General features: G+C 38.7%; 1 protein-coding gene across 4 annotated transcripts in view; it reads left to right on the forward strand.

The window, feature by feature from the left end:
• CDIN1 (CDAN1 interacting nuclease 1) overlaps window positions 1-17,551 on the forward strand; it is a 131,124-nt gene extending 113,573 nt beyond the window's left edge. For all 4 annotated transcript variants that reach the window (XM_079955315.1, XM_079955319.1, XM_079955318.1 and 1 more), the window contains one exon: window positions 16,651-17,551. In XM_079955315.1, coding sequence (XP_079811441.1) covers window positions 16,651-16,765 — 115 coding nt within the window. In that variant the 3' untranslated portion in view covers window positions 16,766-17,551. The remainder of the gene's footprint in view (window positions 1-16,650) is intronic.
• The last annotated feature ends 4,798 nt before the right edge of the window (window positions 17,552-22,349 follow it).

Below are 22,349 nucleotides of genomic sequence, written 5' to 3' on the forward strand. Positions count from 1 at the left end.
CTTATATGTCAGAGTTTAAATGCAATGTTTTATGTATACAGTCATCATGACAGTTGAAAGAGCTATGAGGAAAAGCAATTATATAATTGCTTCAAGTATTAAGTGGAAGGGATAAAGGTTTTTAGAAACCATAGAACTGTTTTAATAATTGTATCACCTGAAGTTGAGTAGCAAAATTATGTCCTGATTATTTATAATAAGTAATTAACTATATGCATGCATAGGCTATCAAAGATTTTCAGAAATTATTTTTCACTGGCATTCTCGTGCGTGCACACACACATATACAAACACCCCATCATTTTCTATTTTAGCAGTTTCCACAATTTAAATATTACATTCCTATTGTTTGCTTTCTGTTATATTAGTAGTGTGTGTTTTGCAATTCTAATCTTCACATTTTTCTTTCTTTATCACCAAAGTAAGCCTTTTGAAGCCGAGGAATTTTTCACAGCAATATTGACAGTGTTCACATTTGCATGATGACAGCCAAGGAATGGAGCAGTAATTTTTGAAATTGCAGAAGTATTTAGAACACTGATAAAAGCTGAAATATATTTTTGATGGATTGAAGTTAAGCATACATGATTTTTCCTGCTGTCAAAAGGCTCTGAATTTAGTGAATATTTGCCTGCTGTGAGAATGCAAGATTAACATCACAACCATCACCCGGGCACCCAAACCCTGCAATTTAATAGCTTTTTAGGTTCTTTCCTTTTTCTAAACAGCAATTAATCTCATTTTAGTACAATTTTCTCGTTTCTGAAGTTGCTCATTGAATCGCTGTTTTGTTCATATTTGGCTTCAGCTCCTCTGCATAGTCATTAAAGTCCCAATTAATGTCACCTTTAGCTGAAGAGTACTCATTTTTATTGAGAAAATGACAGTTGCTGCCATGAGTAGTGCAGTGTAATATACATTAATTGCCCTGTAACACTGGTAATTACGAGTTTTTCAAGCCTCTCAGTAAACTGTCATGCCTAGACAAGACTGTGCTAAAATAGATTACTCATTAGGGAGACCTGTCCTGTTTTCTGTTGGGTTCTTAGTGTTGGTTAAAAAAAAAAAATCTTGAGCTTGAACAAATAGTTGCCAAAAGCAATTTCCTACAACAACATACTTCTGTTGGGTTCTCCACCCGTCACTTAAGTCTGCGGTCAGCAAATAGACAGGGTGCAGCAGACTCAAGAGAAGCTGAGATTTGGACAGTTTTTTTGTACCGTGCTCAGGAATAAGCTTCATAGTCCTTAATTCAGCACTGTAGCATTGTAGTATGCTGTGTTAAAACAGATACGTACTGCATTATGAAACAGAAATTGGTACTGACAGTGTTTGGTTAGTAAAATCATAACATCACTCACTGTCAGCTATATTGAACTTATTAAACTTGTAGCCAAATAGTTCTAAATTCAGAAATTATCAGGTCTGTTGAAGAATGATATATTTGGGTGTTTTTGGGGTGTATCTCTTACACTTTTAGATTATATATCTGAAGAACATAGTGCTAATACTATGAGTGAAATAATTGGTTCTCAGTATCAGCCTTTAATACATGTTGTTAAATATATGTCACACCACCAACTGAGCTGAAAAATCAGGTGCTTCTAATTTCAGAACGAATGTATTTTTCCCTCTCTTTCTAGAGCATTTCTTGTTTTTCCATTTTTTAACATAATCACTTCTAAAGGCACGGCAGTGCTGAACTGAAAACCTTTGTTTTATCTTTGTTATAACACCTGCTTTAGGCAATCTGCTCCCTTTCCTCCCCACCCCCCAAATGAATTTTGTCACAGCCTTTCTTATTCTCTGATAGTGATGAGCTAATGAAAGTAGATAGTACAATTTGTGCTGACCAGGTAGCAACTGCCAGCGTACAGCTGAGGATAGTTTAAAGAAATAAATAAAATATAGCACTATATCACTGATTTACCCATTACACAACATTAATAGTGAGAGACCTTGGTGTGTTTATCTGTTTGTATTGGTGTGCATTTATCGAATTGTTTATGACAAGACTAATTGGGGTAATTGTAGACACTGAAATTACCTGTCAACTATATGTAACCACACTCCCTTTCTTTCTGACAAATGATGACAACTGAGGGACCCCGTAGCATTACTCATGATGGCTTTTCGAGTGGTAATAAGGACAATAGGGGCCCTGGCTAATTTGACATGGACAGCCTTCACAACAAGAAGCCAGCTAAATGACTTGTCAGTAGGGGAAAGAAGTCGGAAAAGTAATGGAGTCCCCCATGGCGCTCTGACAGGGAGATGAGGCAATTTCAACGGAAAGTGAAAAGGCTTCAGTTTGTCAAGTATTTAGAACAATCAGAGAACAGCTAGAGGCTGGAACCTGACAATAAATTTGTGAACCATGGTAGCAGTTTCATATAGGTCAGTTATTTCATAATGGTTATGCAGCTTTTAGAGGTTTGTGCTTTCGTAGTGTACTTCACATCCACCAACTGGTGCTTTGTCACCTTAAATTTGTGCTTTGCTTTTACACAGTGGGAATAATAGTTAAGGTTACAGAGTAACAGAAGTGTAAGACAGCATGGTTTTCAGACCCCCAATATACTGAAAAATAAACAAAATCTGGATAGTAATCCTGTGATAGCATCCATTACAAGCCAGAGGTGTTAACACAGAGTGGTGGACTGCAACTTTCTCATTTGTGTTTTATTCAAAGCTTTCTTTTTTCTTCTTTTTTCTTAATTATTAAGGATCAATTCCTGATGCTTTTTTTCTTGAACTACATTCCAATTTTTATGGTTTGCATACCTGTGGTTACAGACATGTATAACTAATTACACCACAAAAATAACTAGCATTTGTTTAATGTTTTGCTGAAAGACTGGAACATTAAATAGAATTATTAAATCTGAACTATTTATATTTTGAGATTATCATAATCTTACTTTCCCCCTTATTTCCCTTAATTCATTTTTTTTATATATTCTTTTGACGTTCATTTATTGATAAATACAGAGTAATTTTATATATCTGTCATTTGTATGGTTTGGCTGTATATTCTGATCTGGATTCTCATTTTACCCCTTTCCTTAGATTTAGTGAACACTTTCCCAAAGCAATCAGCAGCCATATATATTTGCTTATGTATTTATCCTGTATACCGAAGAGCAGCCTTATCCTCTGATTATTGATATAACCAAATTGGCACAATCCATAAACAATAAGGAGGTATCAACAGGCTTGGGCAAAGTCCAAACTACCAAAAATAAAAAATAAAATCAAGGGGAGGGGAGCCCTGTGAGAGAACCCAAAACACCCCAATGAGGACTGAGAATGCTCAGTGGCACTTCCAGGTTAGCGCCCTGGCAATGGGGGAATTCCTCTGATCGGGAGGAATTTACTCCGTGGAAACAGGGTCTGGCCGCCACGGCGAAGGCGGAGACCCACTAAAAAAAAAAAATCACAGGCGGGAGAAGCCTGTGAACCTGGGATTCGGCTGGCACCTTTTGCGCCTCCCCTACTCACGGGGAGATCCGGTTTCGGGGATCCGGAGCGACGTGGGGTGAGCAGCGCGGTGCTTCGAATTGATTGCTTCTTTCACGGAGTGAAGCCGCATTGCTGTTGCCGGAGAGCACTGACTTTTTCCTGTGGACAATTCGATTTTAAACAACTACCCGTGAGTAGAACGGAAAATTGGATCTATAAATGTCTTAATTTGGCACCGAAACGGGAAGGTTTTAAACAGGAAGTCGGCCTTCCCCTTTTGTAAATAGATTGAAGCAAAGACGCTGCAAGCTAAGGTCTTGGAAAGTCTTCCACAAAGGGTTAAACTTCCATTGATTAAAACTATTAAACCCCCCTTGGAAGCAGGAGAAGAGGGGGAAAATTTTGGATCGCGCAAGCCTGCAGGAGAGAGTGTTGAAAATTAAATCACCACTGCTCCGAACCTGGAAAGGGGCTGCCAGTAAGATTGACGTTTTGAAGTTCATTGGCTGTGAATAGAACGTATCTTGACAGTTAGCTAAATAAGAGAAATATATTGTTTCCATTGTCCTCTTCTGCGTTTAAAAAGGAGGAAAGGTAACTGAAAATTGAAACTATATTTACTGTTTGAACTGCGCTTAAAAGGATTGACACAAATAGAAACTGTTTCCCTCTAGAGGGAGCCTTTGAAACTGTTATAAGAGCTGAGCTGGGGGAACCAGCTGCAATATAAGAGACTGTGAGAATCAGGGATTGACCTTGGACTATTTGAGAATGTCGACAGAAGAAGCTTTAGTGATTGCATTATGCAAGATAAGTCACTCGTTGGAACAACTCCACAAGAAGACAGATGTCATGACTACTAAAATAGATAACTTGGGACAAAAAGTGACTGATTTGGGAGAAAAAGTGAACATCAATACAGAAATTATTCAGGATCTGATACAGGAATCTACTTTGACAGGGCAAATTGTCGAGAAGATGAAGGAGAAAGTTGCTGTTGTTGAACCTAAAGTAATACAAGTGGGAGCCCCAGCCTTACAGAGGCAAATTGAGGACTATAAGTTGAGGCCTTTTATGATTGAATTTAGAAAAAGTCAGATTTTGAGGATCGGAGCCCTGCCTGGACTGGAGAAGGAAAGTTGGATAGATCCCTTCATGCAGGGATTTACTGACTTTTGGGATTTGGACTTGGGTCGTGAGGAGATTGGAGCTGTGGGGGCCTTTGGATTTGGAGGAATTTTGAAACATGTCCTGAAATACCTTATGGATTTTAGATTTAACCATGGAGATTTGGTTGACCTGTCGAGAAGGAATAAAAGCATTGCTGGGTTGGAGCTTCCCCGAGATCTGCTCTTCAGTATCAAAGGAAGGAAAATAAGAACAAGATCAGTAGAAGACAAAGTAAAGTGCATGTATAAATATGAAGAAGACCTGCAGAAGGGACTTGGAAAAGAGTTAAGCGCTTCGGACAGAAGATCACCAGGTTGATGGACTATTTGGAATTGACGAATGACTGGCAGTATCCGAGACCAGGGAGAAGAGATGGTGGAAGAAGACTGGAAAAAGTTTAAAGTTTATTTTCAGAAATAGAAATATTGTAAAATTACTGAGTGTTAGAAAAATGTTGGAATGAAATCTTATGGCTTTAGTAGAAATGTTATAAGGAGTTAAGCATAAATAAGCATTATAGTATTAATGGAAAATAAGGGTAAAAATAAGTTAAGATATTTATATGACAGAAAATAGAGAAAGATGGAAAGGAATTGCTGAAACAATTAATAGAAGTGGAATACAAAAAGGGAGGTGAGAGGAGGTCGATGAAACAAGGGTATGAAAGATAGACTACTGAAATGGTATGATGTATGTTTTTAAATTGTTTTTGGTTTGGTTTGTTTAGGTTAATGTTGTGTTTTGTATTGTATTTATATATTGTATTGTATTGTATTTATATATTGTATTGTTTTTTCCCTTTCTTGTTGTTGTTGTTTTTTGTCTTTTTTTCTTCTCTTTCCTTTTTGTAAGTTTTAAAAGTAATAAATATTATTATTTTTTTAAAAAAGAGAATGCTCAGTGGCCAGCAAATGCTGGCAACTATTGGTGGGAGAGGAAGGAAAACCAGAGAGAAGGGCGAGGGGAAATGCAGTATCAGGAAATAGGATATGAACCTGCCTCACTGGAACCCTGAATAGGAGCACTCCATACTGCAATGTATGTACCAGGTCTCACTAATAATAACCCCTCTTTTTCTATAGCATTTTTAAAGGCTTTTTCATTACTAAGTGCTTTTTCATTCTTTTTGTATTTGTCCTGTACAGTAGTTACTTAATTACATACTTCGGAGCTATGCAAAGATTTTGAACCCACATCTAAGTCCAGCATTCTGTCTGTTCATGTGAACTTCCTTCACTTAGCTTTCTTTTTTGGTCATGCTAACTTGATTCTCATGAATAATCTTAACTGCAGATTTTTTTAAAAATGCAGCACCGTTGCCACCAAAGTTGCTGTTTCCTTCTTACCGCTTTGGCTCCAGAACCCTTAAATAAGTGCTTCAGTATAAGTCTCACATGTTCATGTTGTGCTGGCCCAGTCTGACATAACATTATGCCAAACCATGGCTTAGTGCAAACACGAGAGCATGTGGGCTCCTGGAACAGAGACAGTAGCCATTTTGCTCTTCCTCCCCTCCTCCTGCTGTTGTGCTCCTGTGAGTTAAGCCATGGTTTGGCTTAGCATGTTGCCCATGGTTCGCTCTTGAGATTGCAGCTTATGGTGTGCAGTGACACACCACTGCCCCGTCCCAGGGAATATCTGTTGCAGTACTCTGCAGATTAGTTGTGCTGTCCCCCCTTGGGAATGACAAAAAAGTAGACTAGAACCATCAGAACATTTTGCTCAACTGTGAAATATGTTTATAGAGGTCATGTAGAAACTGACCCAGTGTAACTCAGCGTTGTCTGACCGCTAAGTAAGCTCAGTCTTCATTGAGCTGCCCTCCCCTTGGAGTTTTTTCCTAAACATTTTTGTGCTTCTGCAGGCCCCAGGATTCCACCAAAGATGCTGATACATCCCTCTCATTTTTCATCTACAACCATATTGTCACTTGAGAACTGAATTCACTATCTGAAGAAGAATTTATGAATTCAGTCTCTGTTTCAGAGCTGGAATAAAACTTGATTAACGATATTTAGTAGGTGTGTATAGACATCTATTTAGTTTGCGTGTGTTTGTGTAGATAGATACAGATGAAGTGTGTGTGTCCATTATTCTGTTCCAATACAAATGTAGCATATTAGAAAAAAAATAATTATCTATATATTATTGCCGTTTTTATTACATTTATGTATTTGCAAAGTCATTTCCCCTTTTTTCTTTTTTGTTAGTTGGATGTAGTGAAGCCTATTTATCTAATAGGTGGCATATGTTGTAGAGAAAAACACAACATCCTCGTTTCCTCCAGACAATCAACCATGAAATAATTAACTGAACTTTTTGTTTTTCCAGCAGATTTTAAAGAAATACAATACAATTGAATTTGTCCAGGTTTTTAAGTGGGGAAGGGGACATAAAAGATGTGACCTAAGCATTTTATCTGGCCACATTCTCTTTTAACTGTTAAAATATCCCGAAGCACTCGATCACATTGCTTTTTAATTTTAAAGCCATGTGTTCTATTAGTGAAGGGCACATGTTACTGATTTGCACTCAAAGTTCCAGCCTGTTTACCAGAACACAAGGCTGGCATGTCCAAAGTCTCATCTAGGTCAAAAGGCCTAGAGTCGACATCTTTCTGAAACTTTACCCTTGTGAAAACTGGAAGCTCTGATTAGCTCTGCCAACAGCCAATTGTATGGTTTCTTACTGCCACTGATTATATTAGCTTCACATTTATCAACGGCATAGCCAAGCACTTAACCTATTAACATAAGGATTTGTTTATTTAATGGCAGCTGCTATCCTCATCACAGTTGGGCCAAACCAGTGGAGTATATCTTGAAAGGATTTTTCCTAGTATGAAACAGCCCTCATACATTCAGTCATATTTAGGCTATATTTGGTCCTGAACCATTAACTTAAATGGGTGTTTTGTAACTGACTTTTGTGACACATTGGTTTCAGTTTGAAATACTATTTGATGCCTAGATGTTTGCACAAAGAAAAATTATTTAACCATGTGTGTGTGTTTTAACACAAACCATGAGGTACATTTAACACACCAATTCTATATGTGTCTACTCAGTAGTAACTCCTATTGTTTACAGTGGCCCTTGCTCCCAACATAACCAACAGGCAGCTACTCCTGTGGTGGGAGTGGATTGCACCCCAATATATAAAGTAAATATTTAAAAATTATACTACACACACACAAAATATCCTTGTACATAGAAAAGTAGCATCAAGTTCTGCTAGCCTATTTTTGTTGAGTTTCTTCTAGTGTTTCCTCGACAAAATATCTGTTTTAGCGTCTCTGCCTGTCTCTATCTTTTACAACTGTTCAGTTAGTGGTTGGGGTTAGTGGTTTTATTTAGTCTTGTGTTGTTTTTAGCATCCTTTTCTGTTAGCTATTTCTTAGCGCTTGTTCGCCTTCTAAAAAAGCAAGATATAAATACCTTAATAAGTAACCAGAATGATGCCACTATTTACACTTTGTCATTCTATTTTTAGTGCACCCACGGTACAGAATTCTTTGTGGCCCACACTGAAATAAAGCTAATTTACCCATGAGTTATAAAATGCTAAAGGGAATGTTACCTGAGAATCACAAGATCCCATGAAAATTTTTAGTGGTTTCATTTTATGTGATCAAGAAAACATCCTAAAATCCATCATCCCTTGGATTATCATCTCCTAAGTAATTTATTAAGACCAGTATTTAAAAGCAAAAGCCTTTCTAGAGCGAACATTTCCATAAATTTGCACATACATAAATACGTATGTGTTAAGCCAGAGCAAATAAATACAGTAAAGAGAAAACAATGCCTAATCAAACAAACTTCTCAATCCACTTTGTGTAATATCTTAGAAGTTTCCATGCTTGGAAAATGAGGTTCTTAGAATTAACTAATAGTTCAAAGGTGGTGTAAATTACCTGGAATTACAAATGAATTGTAATTCTTACTTTTACTCCTTCAACTGGAATTATAGCTCTTTTAATCTCTAGAATTTACCATTTTCCTCCTGTTGCCATAGTGAAATCAGGTAGCACGAGCAAAGCTGAAGTTTTTTTTTTCTTCTTCCCTTTGAACTTAGTTAAAAATAATGCTTAATCTATTAGGCATGCTCTTAAAATATGCTTTAAAAATGTAAATGTAAAAGTAGAGCAGGTAGAAAGTCAAAGACTGACAGGTTTAGAAATGAGAATCCTGTTTATCCATGTGCAGTTTCAAGGAAAGATTTTGCCGCTTTATCAGTTACTTTTTGCCTCAAAAGACATTTTAAACCCAAAGAAACATTTTGCTTTGCCAAGTTCACTGGTTTGAAATGCAAGTGTGATCTCTACACATCCAAACTTGTGAGAGTAATAGCTTTTGCTACTGAAACGGGTGGATTTATTTTGATTATATATTTTCTGGTTTTATATTTTGATTTTGTTATGTGAACCTCCCTGAGACCCCTGGGTATAGGGTGATATATAAATTCAATTAATAATAATAATAATAATATTTTCCTACTGAGTTTTTTTTTCTGATGAAAGCCTCTTTACCTGTGGCCCTCCAGATGTTGTTTTCCTTCAAATCTAATCTCATCATCCCTGACCATTGGTCATGCTGACAGGGGCTGATGCAAGTCCGATAGCATAGGAAAGGCCACAGCCCCCCCCCCCTTATTTGCTAGCTCTTGAATCACCTGGCTGTCAAAAAATGCTGGTGTAATCTTGATTGGGTTTTGCTCAATTACAGTAGTATGCAGTAGCAGGCAGCGGGGTTGTGCTGGGTTGTTACCTGGTTGAGTTGCAGCTGCATGCTGAGATGGAGATGGGCAAGTAAGCAGTGAGTTTGGTGCAGTGCAAACACCCAGGCAGAAGCACCAGATTGGCTCCATTGGCATGTTAGCACCTCAACAATCTCACGTTCACCTGGCCCCTCTTTGTCTCCATCCTGTTATGCACCAGCCATTTGGCCAGTCGGAGAATAGGTAAGGGGCACAGCCCCAACACATCATCCGCTACTGATTTGTATCCTGTTTCTCAAGCAAAGGCTATCAGTGCTTACTAAGATGGTGGCTCTCTTTCTACAGTTGGCGGCAAATATGCTTCTGAATACCAGTTGCAGGAAACCACAGGAGAGGAGAATGCTCTCGTGCTCTAATCCTGCTTGGGGGCTTGGTCGCTTTGAGAACAGGATGCTGGGCTAGATGAACCATTGCCCGGATCCAACAGGCTATTATGACATTCTTACACTCAATTAGTATTTTGTAGTGTTACCCTTCTACTTTAGGGAAGTTTTTAATATTTAATGCTGTATTGTTTTTAACACTTGATTGGAAGCTGCCCAGAGTGGCTGGGGAAACTCAGCCAGATGGGCGGGGTATAAATATATTATTGTTATTATTATTATTATTATTATTATTATTACTTTGAAAGTGATGCAAATCATCTTTTTTTTAAACTTTGCCTTTTTTAAACTTTGCCTGATTTATTTATTTAGAAAAGCTTTATTAACTGCTTAATCAAAGGCCGAATCTCTGGGGTAAATTGCAAAGTTGTAGATAAAAACCACAAATCTGGTTTTTTTATCAGCTAAAACACAGATAAAATCAGCAAAAATGTTAAAACAAATGTAGGCAACCAAATCATATATCTGGATAGGCTTGCTGAAATAAAATTTAAAAAGTTGTCAATAGGTATATAAAACAACATAGCATGGATGCCTGCCTTATGTCAATTGGACTATTAAATAAATTATTACTTTACAACAAGAGATGAATTAGACAAGTGCTTATGAAACCTTGTTCTAAACAGTTGCAGGGATGGAGGTGTTAATATAGTCTGTTGAGCCTTGTCTCTTTAAGATCAGTCATGAAAGACCAGCAGGTAGAATACTTTCTCTGGCTAGAAGAAGGAATGACCTCGGGAAAAGTAGGTTGTAGCAAAAACTATTTTGGCCTAGGCTCCCAATAAAAAATTAATTACTTGAGGCCTAGCCACCTAGTCACCTTTTGGGTGTGTGACACCTCAGTATAACACATGTAGTGGGAGAGGTTTTGTCTTTGGCACATCTCACTGTTCTGGCAAGGACTGCAGCCAGATCAACAGCTGAAAAAAGAAAAGATTTCTTCTGGCACAAGGCAGCCAGAGATTATTCAGATATCATCTTGCACTGGCCCCAGGATGGCCTGTTAGTTCAAGCCCTAAAAATAAACAACTATTAATCACCTAATGGCAAGATGAGTTGACCAGCACTTTGGCTGTCTGGACCTCAGGTTAACCTTTCTCAATAGCTTGTCTCATGTTTTCTGTCACCCTGGCAGTTTGCAGCCTGGCATTCCTCTTAAGTCCGTCAGTTTCAAGCTTAACTAAATGTTTGCTTCTAATTCTTCTCAATGATGATGTATAGTTTGGATCTTGGGGGAATTAGACAATAGAGGGCTTCCCCCCTACTTGCAGCCTTTCCAGAATAGGTTAATAGGCATAAAAGATTTGGAATGAAGATAGAGCTTTGTAGAGAGAACATTATATTTTTACGTACAACTCATGAAACAGCCATTTGGCAGAATTCTTTTCAAAGGTAGAATTCACTCTGATGTGAGGTTTTTGCTCTGTTTTTCTTATGCAAGTAGTAAGGAAAATCATAATCTGTGCATAGTTCTCTCTAGCTAGTCCTTATCTCACCATCACCACTTAAAAGATTAGTAAGCTAAGGATCTTGAAAACCATCCTGTGATTTTTATTATGTACAGCCCATATTACTGAGCGCATAGGACGTGAGGCTACAATTAACGTGGGCTTCTATTATAATTCCTTGGCAAATCCTTTTTATTGCACCAAAGCCATTTAGACTCATTAAATGCTGAGTTTCTTCATCTAAACCACAAGGTGGATAAAAGCAACTCAAGATCATGCATTCCCATGGCTGGGTGTGGAGACCAAAGGCAAATGGATATGAAAGGAGCTTCCAAACTGGCAAGAGTTTGGGGTGGGGGGGAGAGAAGCAGTGTCAAGTATCTTGCTGAAGAGGACCTTAGGAAAGAGTGAGTCTAATGAGCCTATGCATTGGCCTCCAGTTGACTGAACAAATTGCAGTGCTCCCTGCTCCCAGTGAAGTGGCTTCTGAAAACAGTGGTGAGGTGTCAGAGGACAAAGGTCTGTGGCCTGCTCTGCATCCCCTAAGCTAATCAGCTGCTGACAGGTGCAGTGGAAGAAGCTGAAGTAACATTCAAATGCCAGTCTGGTCATCTGTGCATGGGAGCCCTATCTTGTTCTTCCTGTCTCAATTAGCATATCGTGGGCCATCTTCCTCCCAGCAGTGTACGTTCCCCACCCAGGGGAACTGATTTGAAACTGAGTTTAAAAAACCCCATGAGGATCATCTCCCACCTAGGCAGCCATAGATGGTTCATGCCCTTTATGTGTTGGATGGCTAGTTTCTTAGTTTGGAATGATTCAATGTGAACATGATTAATGTATTTTAAATGCTTTTCACATAATCCATATTTCTCATCCACTGTTGTGTCAATTTTTCTCAGTATAGTGGTACCCCGGGTTAAGTACTTAATTCGCTCCAGAGGTCCATTCTTAACCTGAAACTGTTCTTAACTTGAAGCACCACTTTAGCTAATGGGGCCTCCTGCTGCTGCCGTGCCGCCGGAGCACAATTTCTGTTCTTATCCTGAAGCAAAGTTCTTAACCCGGGGTACTATTTCTGGGTTAGCGGGGTCTGTAACCTGAAGCGTATGTAACCTGAAGCGTATGTAACCCGAGGTACCACTGTATACAGTTTTAAGTTTACATTTTAAACTCCCCAATAGCCACCAAAATAGTAGATGGTTTTAATGTCCACAAAATAAACAATTGCTTTGAGTTATATATAAGCCAGAAAAAAGGACTTGCAGCATTCCTACAGTCTGTTAATGCTCCAATTGTTGCCACACAAATAAAACATCCTTTTTTTTGCGTAAGCAATAGTGCATTTGAGTTAAACTGTGTTCAACAGATATATGATAATGTGTAGAAAACTATGTATTCCTTTCTTCAAACCTACTTTCACCGGCTTCAGATGGAGGCAGAGACAGTAGTACCTGGCAAGCAGGTTGGTAGGCACAAAAGAGCAAGACTTGACAGGCTTCAACCAGTGTTCAATTCGCTGGTCCACAAAATTCAGTTGTGAAAAGTGGCTTGAAGCACAGCTAAGGACTATGCTCTTGGTGCTTTTAATGTTACATCTGTCTTCAACAGCTAATAATTTCCATTACATTATGAGATAAATCTGTCAATTATTAGTAATGTTTCACAGTTAACCTGTACACAGTGTTCAATGTATTGTATATGCACAAAATTAATGAATGCACACATTAACCACATTTTTGCAAGTATCCAGGAGACAGGATTGGTCACATATGGTAGCAAACAATGTAGCAAACATACAAGGGTGCTCTCAGTAGGATTCTGGATTTATGAAATACAGCCAAGCTGTGTCATAAACTGATTTTAAAAGTTCCCTCATTTTCCAAAGCAATTTGCTGTGCGGCATGTTGGGAAAGTTATTTAGGAAACATATTTAGGAAACATAAACCCAAAGAAACCAAGCCTTGTAAGGAATAGTTTAGAGAACTGGGTATGATTAGCCTGGTGAAGAGAAGACTGAAAGGAGATAAGATAACCATCTTAAAATATCTTAAGGGCCGGAAGATGGGACAAGGTTGTTTTCTCCTGCTCTGGAGGGTAGGACCCAAACAAATGGATTCAAGTTATGAGAAAGGTGGTTCCAACTAAACATCAGGAAGAACTTTCTGGCAATGAGAACTCTTCGACAGTGGAACAGACTCTCACAAGAGTTTGTGGACTCTCCTTCCTCGGAGGTTCTTAAGCAGAGGTTGGATGGCCATCAGTCATGTATGATCTAGTTGAGATTTCTGCATCGCAGGGGTTGGACTAGATGACCCTTGGGGCCTCTTCCAACTCTACACTTCTGTGATTCTATGAAAGCATCCTCAGACAATCAATATAATTGTAATATCTGGTTAAATCAATGTGCTGGATTGCTTCCATAATGGTTGAATTTCTGCTCACGGCAATCTGTAAATTTTCCAGTCTTCTGACAAATATATTTTAGCTAATTGTTTGCATTTCAGTGTAACTCTTAAGGTAACCATTTTCTCTGGGAATTGCACTTGAGTATTTTTTAAAAGGCTTAAATAGTATGTACAGCATCTCGTGGATTAGGCTACTCAGTAAATTTATGGTCAATACATATAACCCATTATTTTCTTTTACCAAGTATAAAAACTCTAGTGCCCCCCTCTACCCCATTGGTGTTCAGCCCCCAGTTTAACAAGTCTGACCACAAAGTATAAATCTGTACAATGCCTTGAAGGTAACATTTGTGTGTGTGTGTTATAGCCTGCTTTATAAATGGTTTAGGAAATGGGCTACAAGACTGCAGACAGATTGTGGAAAATGGTCTTATTTTCTGGAGTTGGGAACAAGAGGAATCCACACGTTCCTTGCACTTAAATAGAAGCATCGAGTAAAAACTAAAAGGTTTTTTTACATTGCACAGTCTAATAACTGTCTGAAAAGGTCATTTCTCCAACATTGTTGATTTCTTCACTGATTAATGCTTGGACTTTCAAAATAAATCACATTGCTCCAGCATAATGGCCTATGAAACGCATTTCTTTTTAGATAGGAGTCTTTTGTTTTGACACTGGATTTGGATTCCAAAGACTTTCCTGGGTTGTTTCCATGTTTTCTTTCTTTAAGAGAGCGCCATAGCCCTCATGCCTTGTCTATGAGCTTCCCAGAGGCATTTGGTCTAGATGAGCTTTGGTCTAATCCAACAGGGCTCTTCCTATGTTCTGATTTCATCACAGTGAGCAATAGTTGTAACATTTTCCGTTCAGCCTAACTTTCTTTAAAGTGATCACAAAAGGAAGGTTGGTCACCAATTTGTTTAACCGTATAATTAATCTATAAATAAGTTTCTGCACTTACTCTATAATTTGCAGCCCTGAATTGGGTTCTTCACAAATCACATCTATGCATCTATGAAAAATGGTGGTGAGTCTCAAATTAAAAAGGGTGGTTCTTGCTTCTATCTTTGACCTCTTTACTGCTTCCCGTTGACACAAAAGGGAAAAAAGGTTAAATGACTTTTCAAATTAAGGCAGCAATAATTAACTACTGGCATTGTTTGTGATTTTCCGATTCTGCGAGCTAATGAGAGAGAAATTAGTGCTTAGCAGCAGGAGTTTCTGATAGTCAGTGCCAAATGTTAAATGTGCCAACAAGTTAATTTTGGTTTTAAGTACTTCACTTAAGTCTTTTTGAACAAGGAATTAGAATAGAGATTGTATGGATGTTACGCATATGCTACCTTTGATTTATGGAGACATTGTGTTATGCGATACATCCTGTCCAGCATTGAAGGAATAATAACATTAATGCATAAAATACAGAAATCCAGTTGATTCAGTGGGCCAGTTGAAACATAACCACAAACCATGGTTTACGGTTACAAGAGAGGATCTATTGTAGGCCACTATAATCTGGTTTTACTGCCGATCACCATTTCGAAAGAATTATTTAACACAGCTAAATCTGCAACACTAGTCCTTACATAGCACCTGTCATTCTAAAACACCCAAGGTTTTAGAGTGAAAGATGCTATACACAGCAATTGCTTCTGAAAGCATAGGAAGGCAGTGGTTATAAATCCACAGATGGCCGAATTAAGCAGTTGAATATAAGAAAGGTCCTCCGTCTAATCAGAATGGTAAAAGAAGTCCACAAGGTTTTGTCGCTTTTGTTCATTATTCATTAGACATCTGTGGAACGGTCCTTCCATTGTAGTGTTGGAAAGAACCATCCCAACGAAGCCAGCCTGGTTCTGCCCACGTTTTTAAATATGTTTTATTGACTTGGCGGACTTTTAAATTGTTATGGCTCTCTTGAGACATCCCCATTATAATTAAGGCCCTTAACAAAAGCTGACTGCCATGTTGGTGTGAATTCAGACCCGTGTACAAACCATTATATGACATTCCACTGACCTTGTACATACAGTCTCTTAACAGCTCATCCTGTACTGTTGTTTTTGGCAAGTTCACTATGCCATGCAATAAATCACAGAAAGGGAGAAGGGAAGAGCTTTCTGGCCTCGTGTTGTACAGCCTGGTGTAACGTTAGACTATAGAAGGCTGTTCTGTTTTTAGACATCCTTTTACTAACCTAACATTCATAATTTATGATTTCACTGTAAAATTCTTGCAATACTATACCAAAAGTAGTGCTTCCCTTTAATTAAGTGCTCTCAGTAGGAAAAACGTGAAACTGATGTGCAAAACATATCACTACACAATGATTGATAGTGATTACTTCTTTATGAACCCAGCCTGAGGGTCTGAACTTCCTGATGGATAAAATAGGCCATGGGGCTACTTCCTGAGATTGCCTAGTAGGGATCAGTCAGCCTTAGTAATATCTGAGGAATTTCTAAGGCACAAGCAGGAGAGTTTTAGAATAGGGGAAAAAAAACTGTGATGAACTGTGTTTTTGTATTGATAGTTTCTTGTGCAATTCCTCATTGAAGAGGTTTTATTACAGATAATAGTAAGCATTGTACAATACTGAAATCTTTGCTCCTCTCTGAATTCTTCTTCATACTCTTCCCTTTTATTAATCCTGAAATATCAAGGCTGGAACATGTGGAAAGCAAAATAATATAGAGCCTCCTCTAAAAATCATGCAGTGTTCAGCCAAAGTTTCTTATTGGACTATTATTAACTAATATTCAAGGAAATAACAAATAATATTTGTTTGTCCAGTAAGAATCTTTGGAGATCCTTTGAAAGATTAAACACAGCCTTTCGTTTAAACGTGCTTTATTTTCAATATCTGTAAAGCGCTTTGCTCATTTTCCATGACCTATTTCCAGAGTTATTAATACTTCACAGCTTCACATGTTTTTATGCTCTTCTTGTTGATTGTGATTATTCATTAATAATGTCTGGTCTTTTCTTTTTTTACCCCAGATTTGGTCCCGGACTAGTTATCTATTGGTATGGCTTTATCGAAGAGTTGGACTGTCATCGCAATCGTGGTATCTTGCTCAAAGACTGCTTCCCTACAGACATAGTTACTCTTTGAGACTTCCATGGGGGTGATAGAAAAAATAAGAGGAAAAGGCGAATCCGGAAGCAATTTTACTTTCCTGCACTATAAACTACTGGCAACATTTGCCCTGAACTTCAGGTGAACTCTTCCAGCCCAGGATCACACTACTACTACTTCAGACAAACACATCGAGGGTCTCTGCTTTACTTCAACCCTCTGCTGATGCAAGCAGCCAAAAAATACAGACACAGCCCAAACATTATCAGCATTTCTGTCTCTGTCAAACAGTTTATAGATAGCCGTAATCTTTCTTCCTTCCGGATGGCTTCTCCTTGCACTTTGAACAAAAGAAGAAATGTGGAGGCTGAAAGGTGTGGCTTTCAGTTTTCCTCCCAGTTATGAAGTCACTTTAAAAAAATGTCTTCTGTCACACAAGCCTCTTTTCTGGTAAATGTTAAAAACCTAGCTAACACAAACTTAAATATTCCATTCTTAAATGGTCATGTTGTGCCAAGCTACTACAGGTTCGTATAGGTTAGGGAAGCAAGTCATCTGGCAATGCATAGTTTTAACTCTGAACTTCCAGGGTTTCTGGGCACAAAGCCAGACAGTTGACCCTTTTAATGTAAATTTTAATTGCTGGTATTTATCTCATTTCATGCTGTTAAAAGCAATAGCATAATTATAGAAATGCTATTCTCTCTTACAAAAAAAGTCTCATTTGTCCGATCCTGAAATTAAAAGTCAAGAAATATTTATAGTATATATTAAGTTGTAATGGACATTTTAATATTTTAGAATAAAGTGGGCATTGTTACAGCTTGAGTCTTAGCCTGGCAATCTGTGTTAGAAAGATCTTTTCGGTAACAGTATGAAGGCAAAGATTTTATTTGGACATGCTGTGGAGATGACTGAGAATCAGAGCTATGTACCTGATATATTACCCTTGGATATGAATTCAATACCTAATGGTCATGCTCACAAGCATATAAAACTATTCAGGCTATAGCAACCCTAAGTGGATGCCTCCTGCACTCCCATAGCCTATTTGAAGTCCTCAGTTCACCATCCAACAAGTACTCAAAGCTCATCATGTATATTCCACTTTCATGGCAGAAGGAAATGGAAGAAATATAATTATCACTGCTTTTCATACTCTTTTGATAAGTTATTATAAGCCTCTTTCCATTGCTTCAGAAACTGGTCCGACCTACATTCATATTATAAAATCATTCCTAAAACACGCTCTGTCCTCAGACTCGCAAACGAAAAAGACGTAACACAAGGAAAAGGGAATGATATTGAGGAGGAAAATGCAAGCTCCAGCACACAAGTTCTTACAATTACAGCCAGCAGTGGTAGTGGCAGTTCTGGCTGTGGGGAATTAAATATGAATTTCTATGACCCACATGCATGGGGAGGAGCTAAAGAAAATGGCTGGGTCCAGAAATGCCTGGATTCAAAACGCGGGGCTTTGCACACTCTCCTGCAGCGACAGAGCCCCAGTAGCAGAGATTAAACTCACAAAAGTTAAGCAGTAATATAGGGTTAGGAATATAGGTTGCTAAAACTTTTTAACCAGTTCAGTTGCACACAGCAGCTAACCTCTTTCTACTCCTCTTGCTATGAGCAGGCCACACACAGAAGTAAGTTTAAAATGATTTACTTACAGATATTCAAGGTCTCGGCCATGCAGCAGCAATGATAATGCAGGCAGAACACTCTTGGGTAGAAAATACAGCAGGACAACTTCGATTATGCATTCTAAGCTTGGAGCTAGCTTAAGCATGTCCATCCTGGTTGATTACACGATGGAGAGATAGAGAGATAAGGAAGAGGAAAGAAGCTTCACTTCCTTTCCAGAGGAGAGGGGGTATGATCAAACTGAATCTATCTAGTAATACAACTCTGTGAACCTTAACCCCTTAATACACCAACTAGCAGTCATGCATAGTTATGTTTTACTGCAATCTCCCACACTGCCCTTAATAAGAGCAATCCTTCCCCTGAAACACTCTACACACACACCCTGATCAGATCCAGGAACAGAGCTTGTGAGACATCTAGGTCAAAAGGGCAGAGCAAATCCTGAAGTTACTTTTTCCCCAGAGTTCACTCAGTTTTTGCTGCTTTTTAAAATGAAAATGGGAAAATCTCATTGTATTAAAAGAAATAACATTTGTTTCTTCCTGCCCCCTCCATCATCCATTTCCAGCAGAAGAATCTCAGTGTTTTTCCTAGAGTAGACCATAGCTTGCCTAGTTTGCAGAGGACCCTGTAGTTTTTGAGGTAAGTTTCTTTGAAATATTAAACTTTCAGCAAGACCTTATTTCAAGCAGCTGTAACTCATTTATGTTTAACATACTGCAACAAGCTTGTAGCTTTGCTTGCACATAAAAGATGGCAGAAGAAATCTGTAGTGTGTAACTTACTGGTACTACACAGAAGTAATATTCAGGGTGTTACTGCCTGGTGTACATAAAACTTGTTCAAAAGGTGAAAATAAAATAGTATTCCAGCATTATTCCCATACAGAACTGAAGATGAGGGTTGTCTAAATGGGGTGGGGGAGGTTTTAAGGGTAAAACTGGATTTGCTTGAGGTGGTACAGCTGCATTCTGTTGTGTGAAGTAATCTGCAACAGCAGCCTTTATAAGATGGCTTAGTAGTTCTCTCTCTCCCTCTCTTTGGAATAAATTAAATTTATCTGCACAGATGTTGAAAATCCTGCTCAAGCCCCATCTAATCTTTGTTTCGTTTGAATTTTACATTAAATTATGTTAAGGAAAGATAAATAAACGAGGTGCTTGTATCTTAGTATTTATACCCCTCCATAACGTTGTGACATAACAGGTTGGCAGACTATATTGGTGTCTTCAATCAAAGTTTTTGACTTTATTTAGAAATGAGCCCATATAATCATTTTAAAAATAGCATGAAGCAAGTCATAAAGACTTGCTGTCGAACTGTGCTACGGTAATTCTCCTTCCACAGGCTTACCATCAGCAAAATTATTTTAAAAACTGATAAATTAAAAATGGTGCTCTATTGCAAAATAATAATGTATGTGTATTTTTTTCCTTATCAAATATACACATCAATTATAAGTGGTTTAAAAAAAAACAGCTAAAAAAACCTATTGTGTTTTTTTACAATGCTATAGTCATTAGAACCTTAACATTACAGCCAAATCCAGTTTTATGGAGAGAGTATTCTGCAGAATGTGCTAATGAATTATGCCAAGCAAGAAAACAGAAGTGGGCATAAAACTGAATGATGTTCTCACTGGCATATATAGACTTACCAAGCATCTGCTCTTACAAACACTGTAAAAAGGCCTTTCCCCAAGCCATAGAAACTGCTGCATTTGTGTGCAATGAGTTCAATATGGAGATAAAAGGAAAATCTTTGGTTCATCAATAATGAGACATGGACACACATGGGCTCATTCTCAGTTGCCAGAGGCTCAGCTAATTACCTTTCTGTTATTCTTGGGGGTGGGAGATCTTCCTAAAATGGAGAGGAAAGTGGAGTTAAAATTAAGTAGATATTGGGGGGGGGATATAGTGATGACAAGTGACTTCTTTGGTTCGGATTAAGACTCTTTCAGAATTCTCAGTGGCATAATGAAGTTTTCTCTCAACAAACTGGTAAGAGTGGGGGGAAACCTGCGACTCACCGAGCAAGCCTTGTGTCTGAGTAGGGATCCTCCACAATTTAAATGCAGGGCTCCCTAGTCAAAACCAAACACCCTAATTACACAGGGGTCACCAGTGTTGCACCCACAAGTGGCAGTGTGTGCACCAGTGCCTCCAATGGCAGCTGCAAAAGTTCTCAGTAGACATTCCCTTAGGAATCCACAATGCATGAGAGTTCATTTGCTCCTCCTGTTGTGTCACTGTTTGCACACGCTCAGCCTCTCCTGCAGTGAACACACACCCTCAAAAATGCCCACATTTCATTGGATGCCAGAATTGGACACCCACAATAATTCTGAACAGAGGAGAGGTTCAAATTCCTTCTGTGTAGGGATGAGCATGGCAGTGGCTGATGTACAGTCAGCAGTGGCTGATGTACAGCTTCCGAGAAGATAATCAAAATTGCAAGACCAGCCCTCCTCCATCTGTGCTGACTGTTAGCGAAATGAAGCTGGGAGTTGCCCTAGTGCTATTCTGGAAGCCAAAGGGAAGGATAAATATCTATTCGTTCTTTTACTTATGTAAATGAATGAATGCCAAAAATAAATGTGCAACGAATGCTAGAAGATAGAGAGTGTGAAGGAAGAGCTCCGGGATGTTCTTTATTTTGGACACATATTGATTGATGCAGGAATCCATATGAGCTCCAGAAGATTGACCTACCCCACTGACCTAAATGGGAAGAGACCCCATACACACTGGACAATGTGCAGATATTATAGTCTGCACCATAGAGGTGAATGTGGTAGCCTTTCTGAGAGGCTACATTTGCAAGCTCTCAACACACATGAAAACACTGGTTTGCGGGGGGGCGGGGGCGGATTCACTCTGAATCATATTAAGCCAGTGTTGTTTATTCACTTTCCCATAGAATTCTTTGTGCATTAACTTTCAACACTTGTCTTCCTAGGACAAATTCTACCACAAATACAAGAGTCTTTATGATGCAGTAGCCAAATCTCCTACACATCTGTTCAACAGAGGCCCATGGTTCAGTCTACATCAGAGAGTGCTTAAGGGGAAAGTTGAGGCTAGACGAGACATGACCACTAGGGAGGCTGGCCAAGAATAAAGCTGGCTTGAGAAAGTGGGGCAAAGTAGGCTATGCAGGGGAAAGTGAGGAACTGGGGAAACAGGCTGGTAGAAACATGGAACTCAAGAAAAGGAGAATCCAATGAGAAACTAGCTGTAGCCAGTGCTTTTTTTCTGGGGGGATACCAGAGTCCGCATTCCCCTAAACATTTTGTGAATTTTTGTACTTTTGTCCATTTACTGTACAGTGGTACCTCGGGTTACAAACCCCTCGGGTTACAAACACTTTGGGTTACAGACTCCGCTAACCTGGAAGTAGTACCTCGGATTAAGAACTTTACCTCAGGATAAGAACAGAAATCGCACGCCAGCAGCACGGCAGCAGAGGGAGGCCCCATTAGCTAAAGTGGTACCTCAAGTTAAGAATGGTTTAAGAACGGACCTCCGGAACAAATTAAGTTCGTAACCAGAGGTACCACTGTATTTATTTTTCCTGATTTGAACTATAAATTGGTGATTTTCTTGAGTCAAAATGAGAGTACCCTTAAACATTCTTTTAGAAAAAAAGCACCGCTGAGAATTATGGGCCAAAGAGCCCAGGGAAGAAAAGGGTTGTGAACTTGAGACTATATACTGTGACAGGAGGATTCTCTCAGTTGTGGCAATAAACCTACTGCAGGCATCTGATCTGGCAACCCTAACTAGAGGCAATGCATCTGTTGGAAACATGTAGCAGCTAAATTTCACATAACAATTTGAACTAATCAGCCAAATCTTTGGCAGCAGGTTTCTAGTTTATCTCCCGAAATGCCCTTCCATCACCCTGACAAAAAATGTGTCTCCAGCACCCATTGTAATGGATAGAGCAACATCCTTAGGAGAGCTGT

The sequence above is a fragment of the Podarcis cretensis genome, assembly GCF_951804945.1.
Source record: "Podarcis cretensis genome assembly, chromosome: 1".
NCBI classification, from domain to species: domain Eukaryota; kingdom Metazoa; phylum Chordata; class Lepidosauria; order Squamata; family Lacertidae; genus Podarcis; species Podarcis cretensis.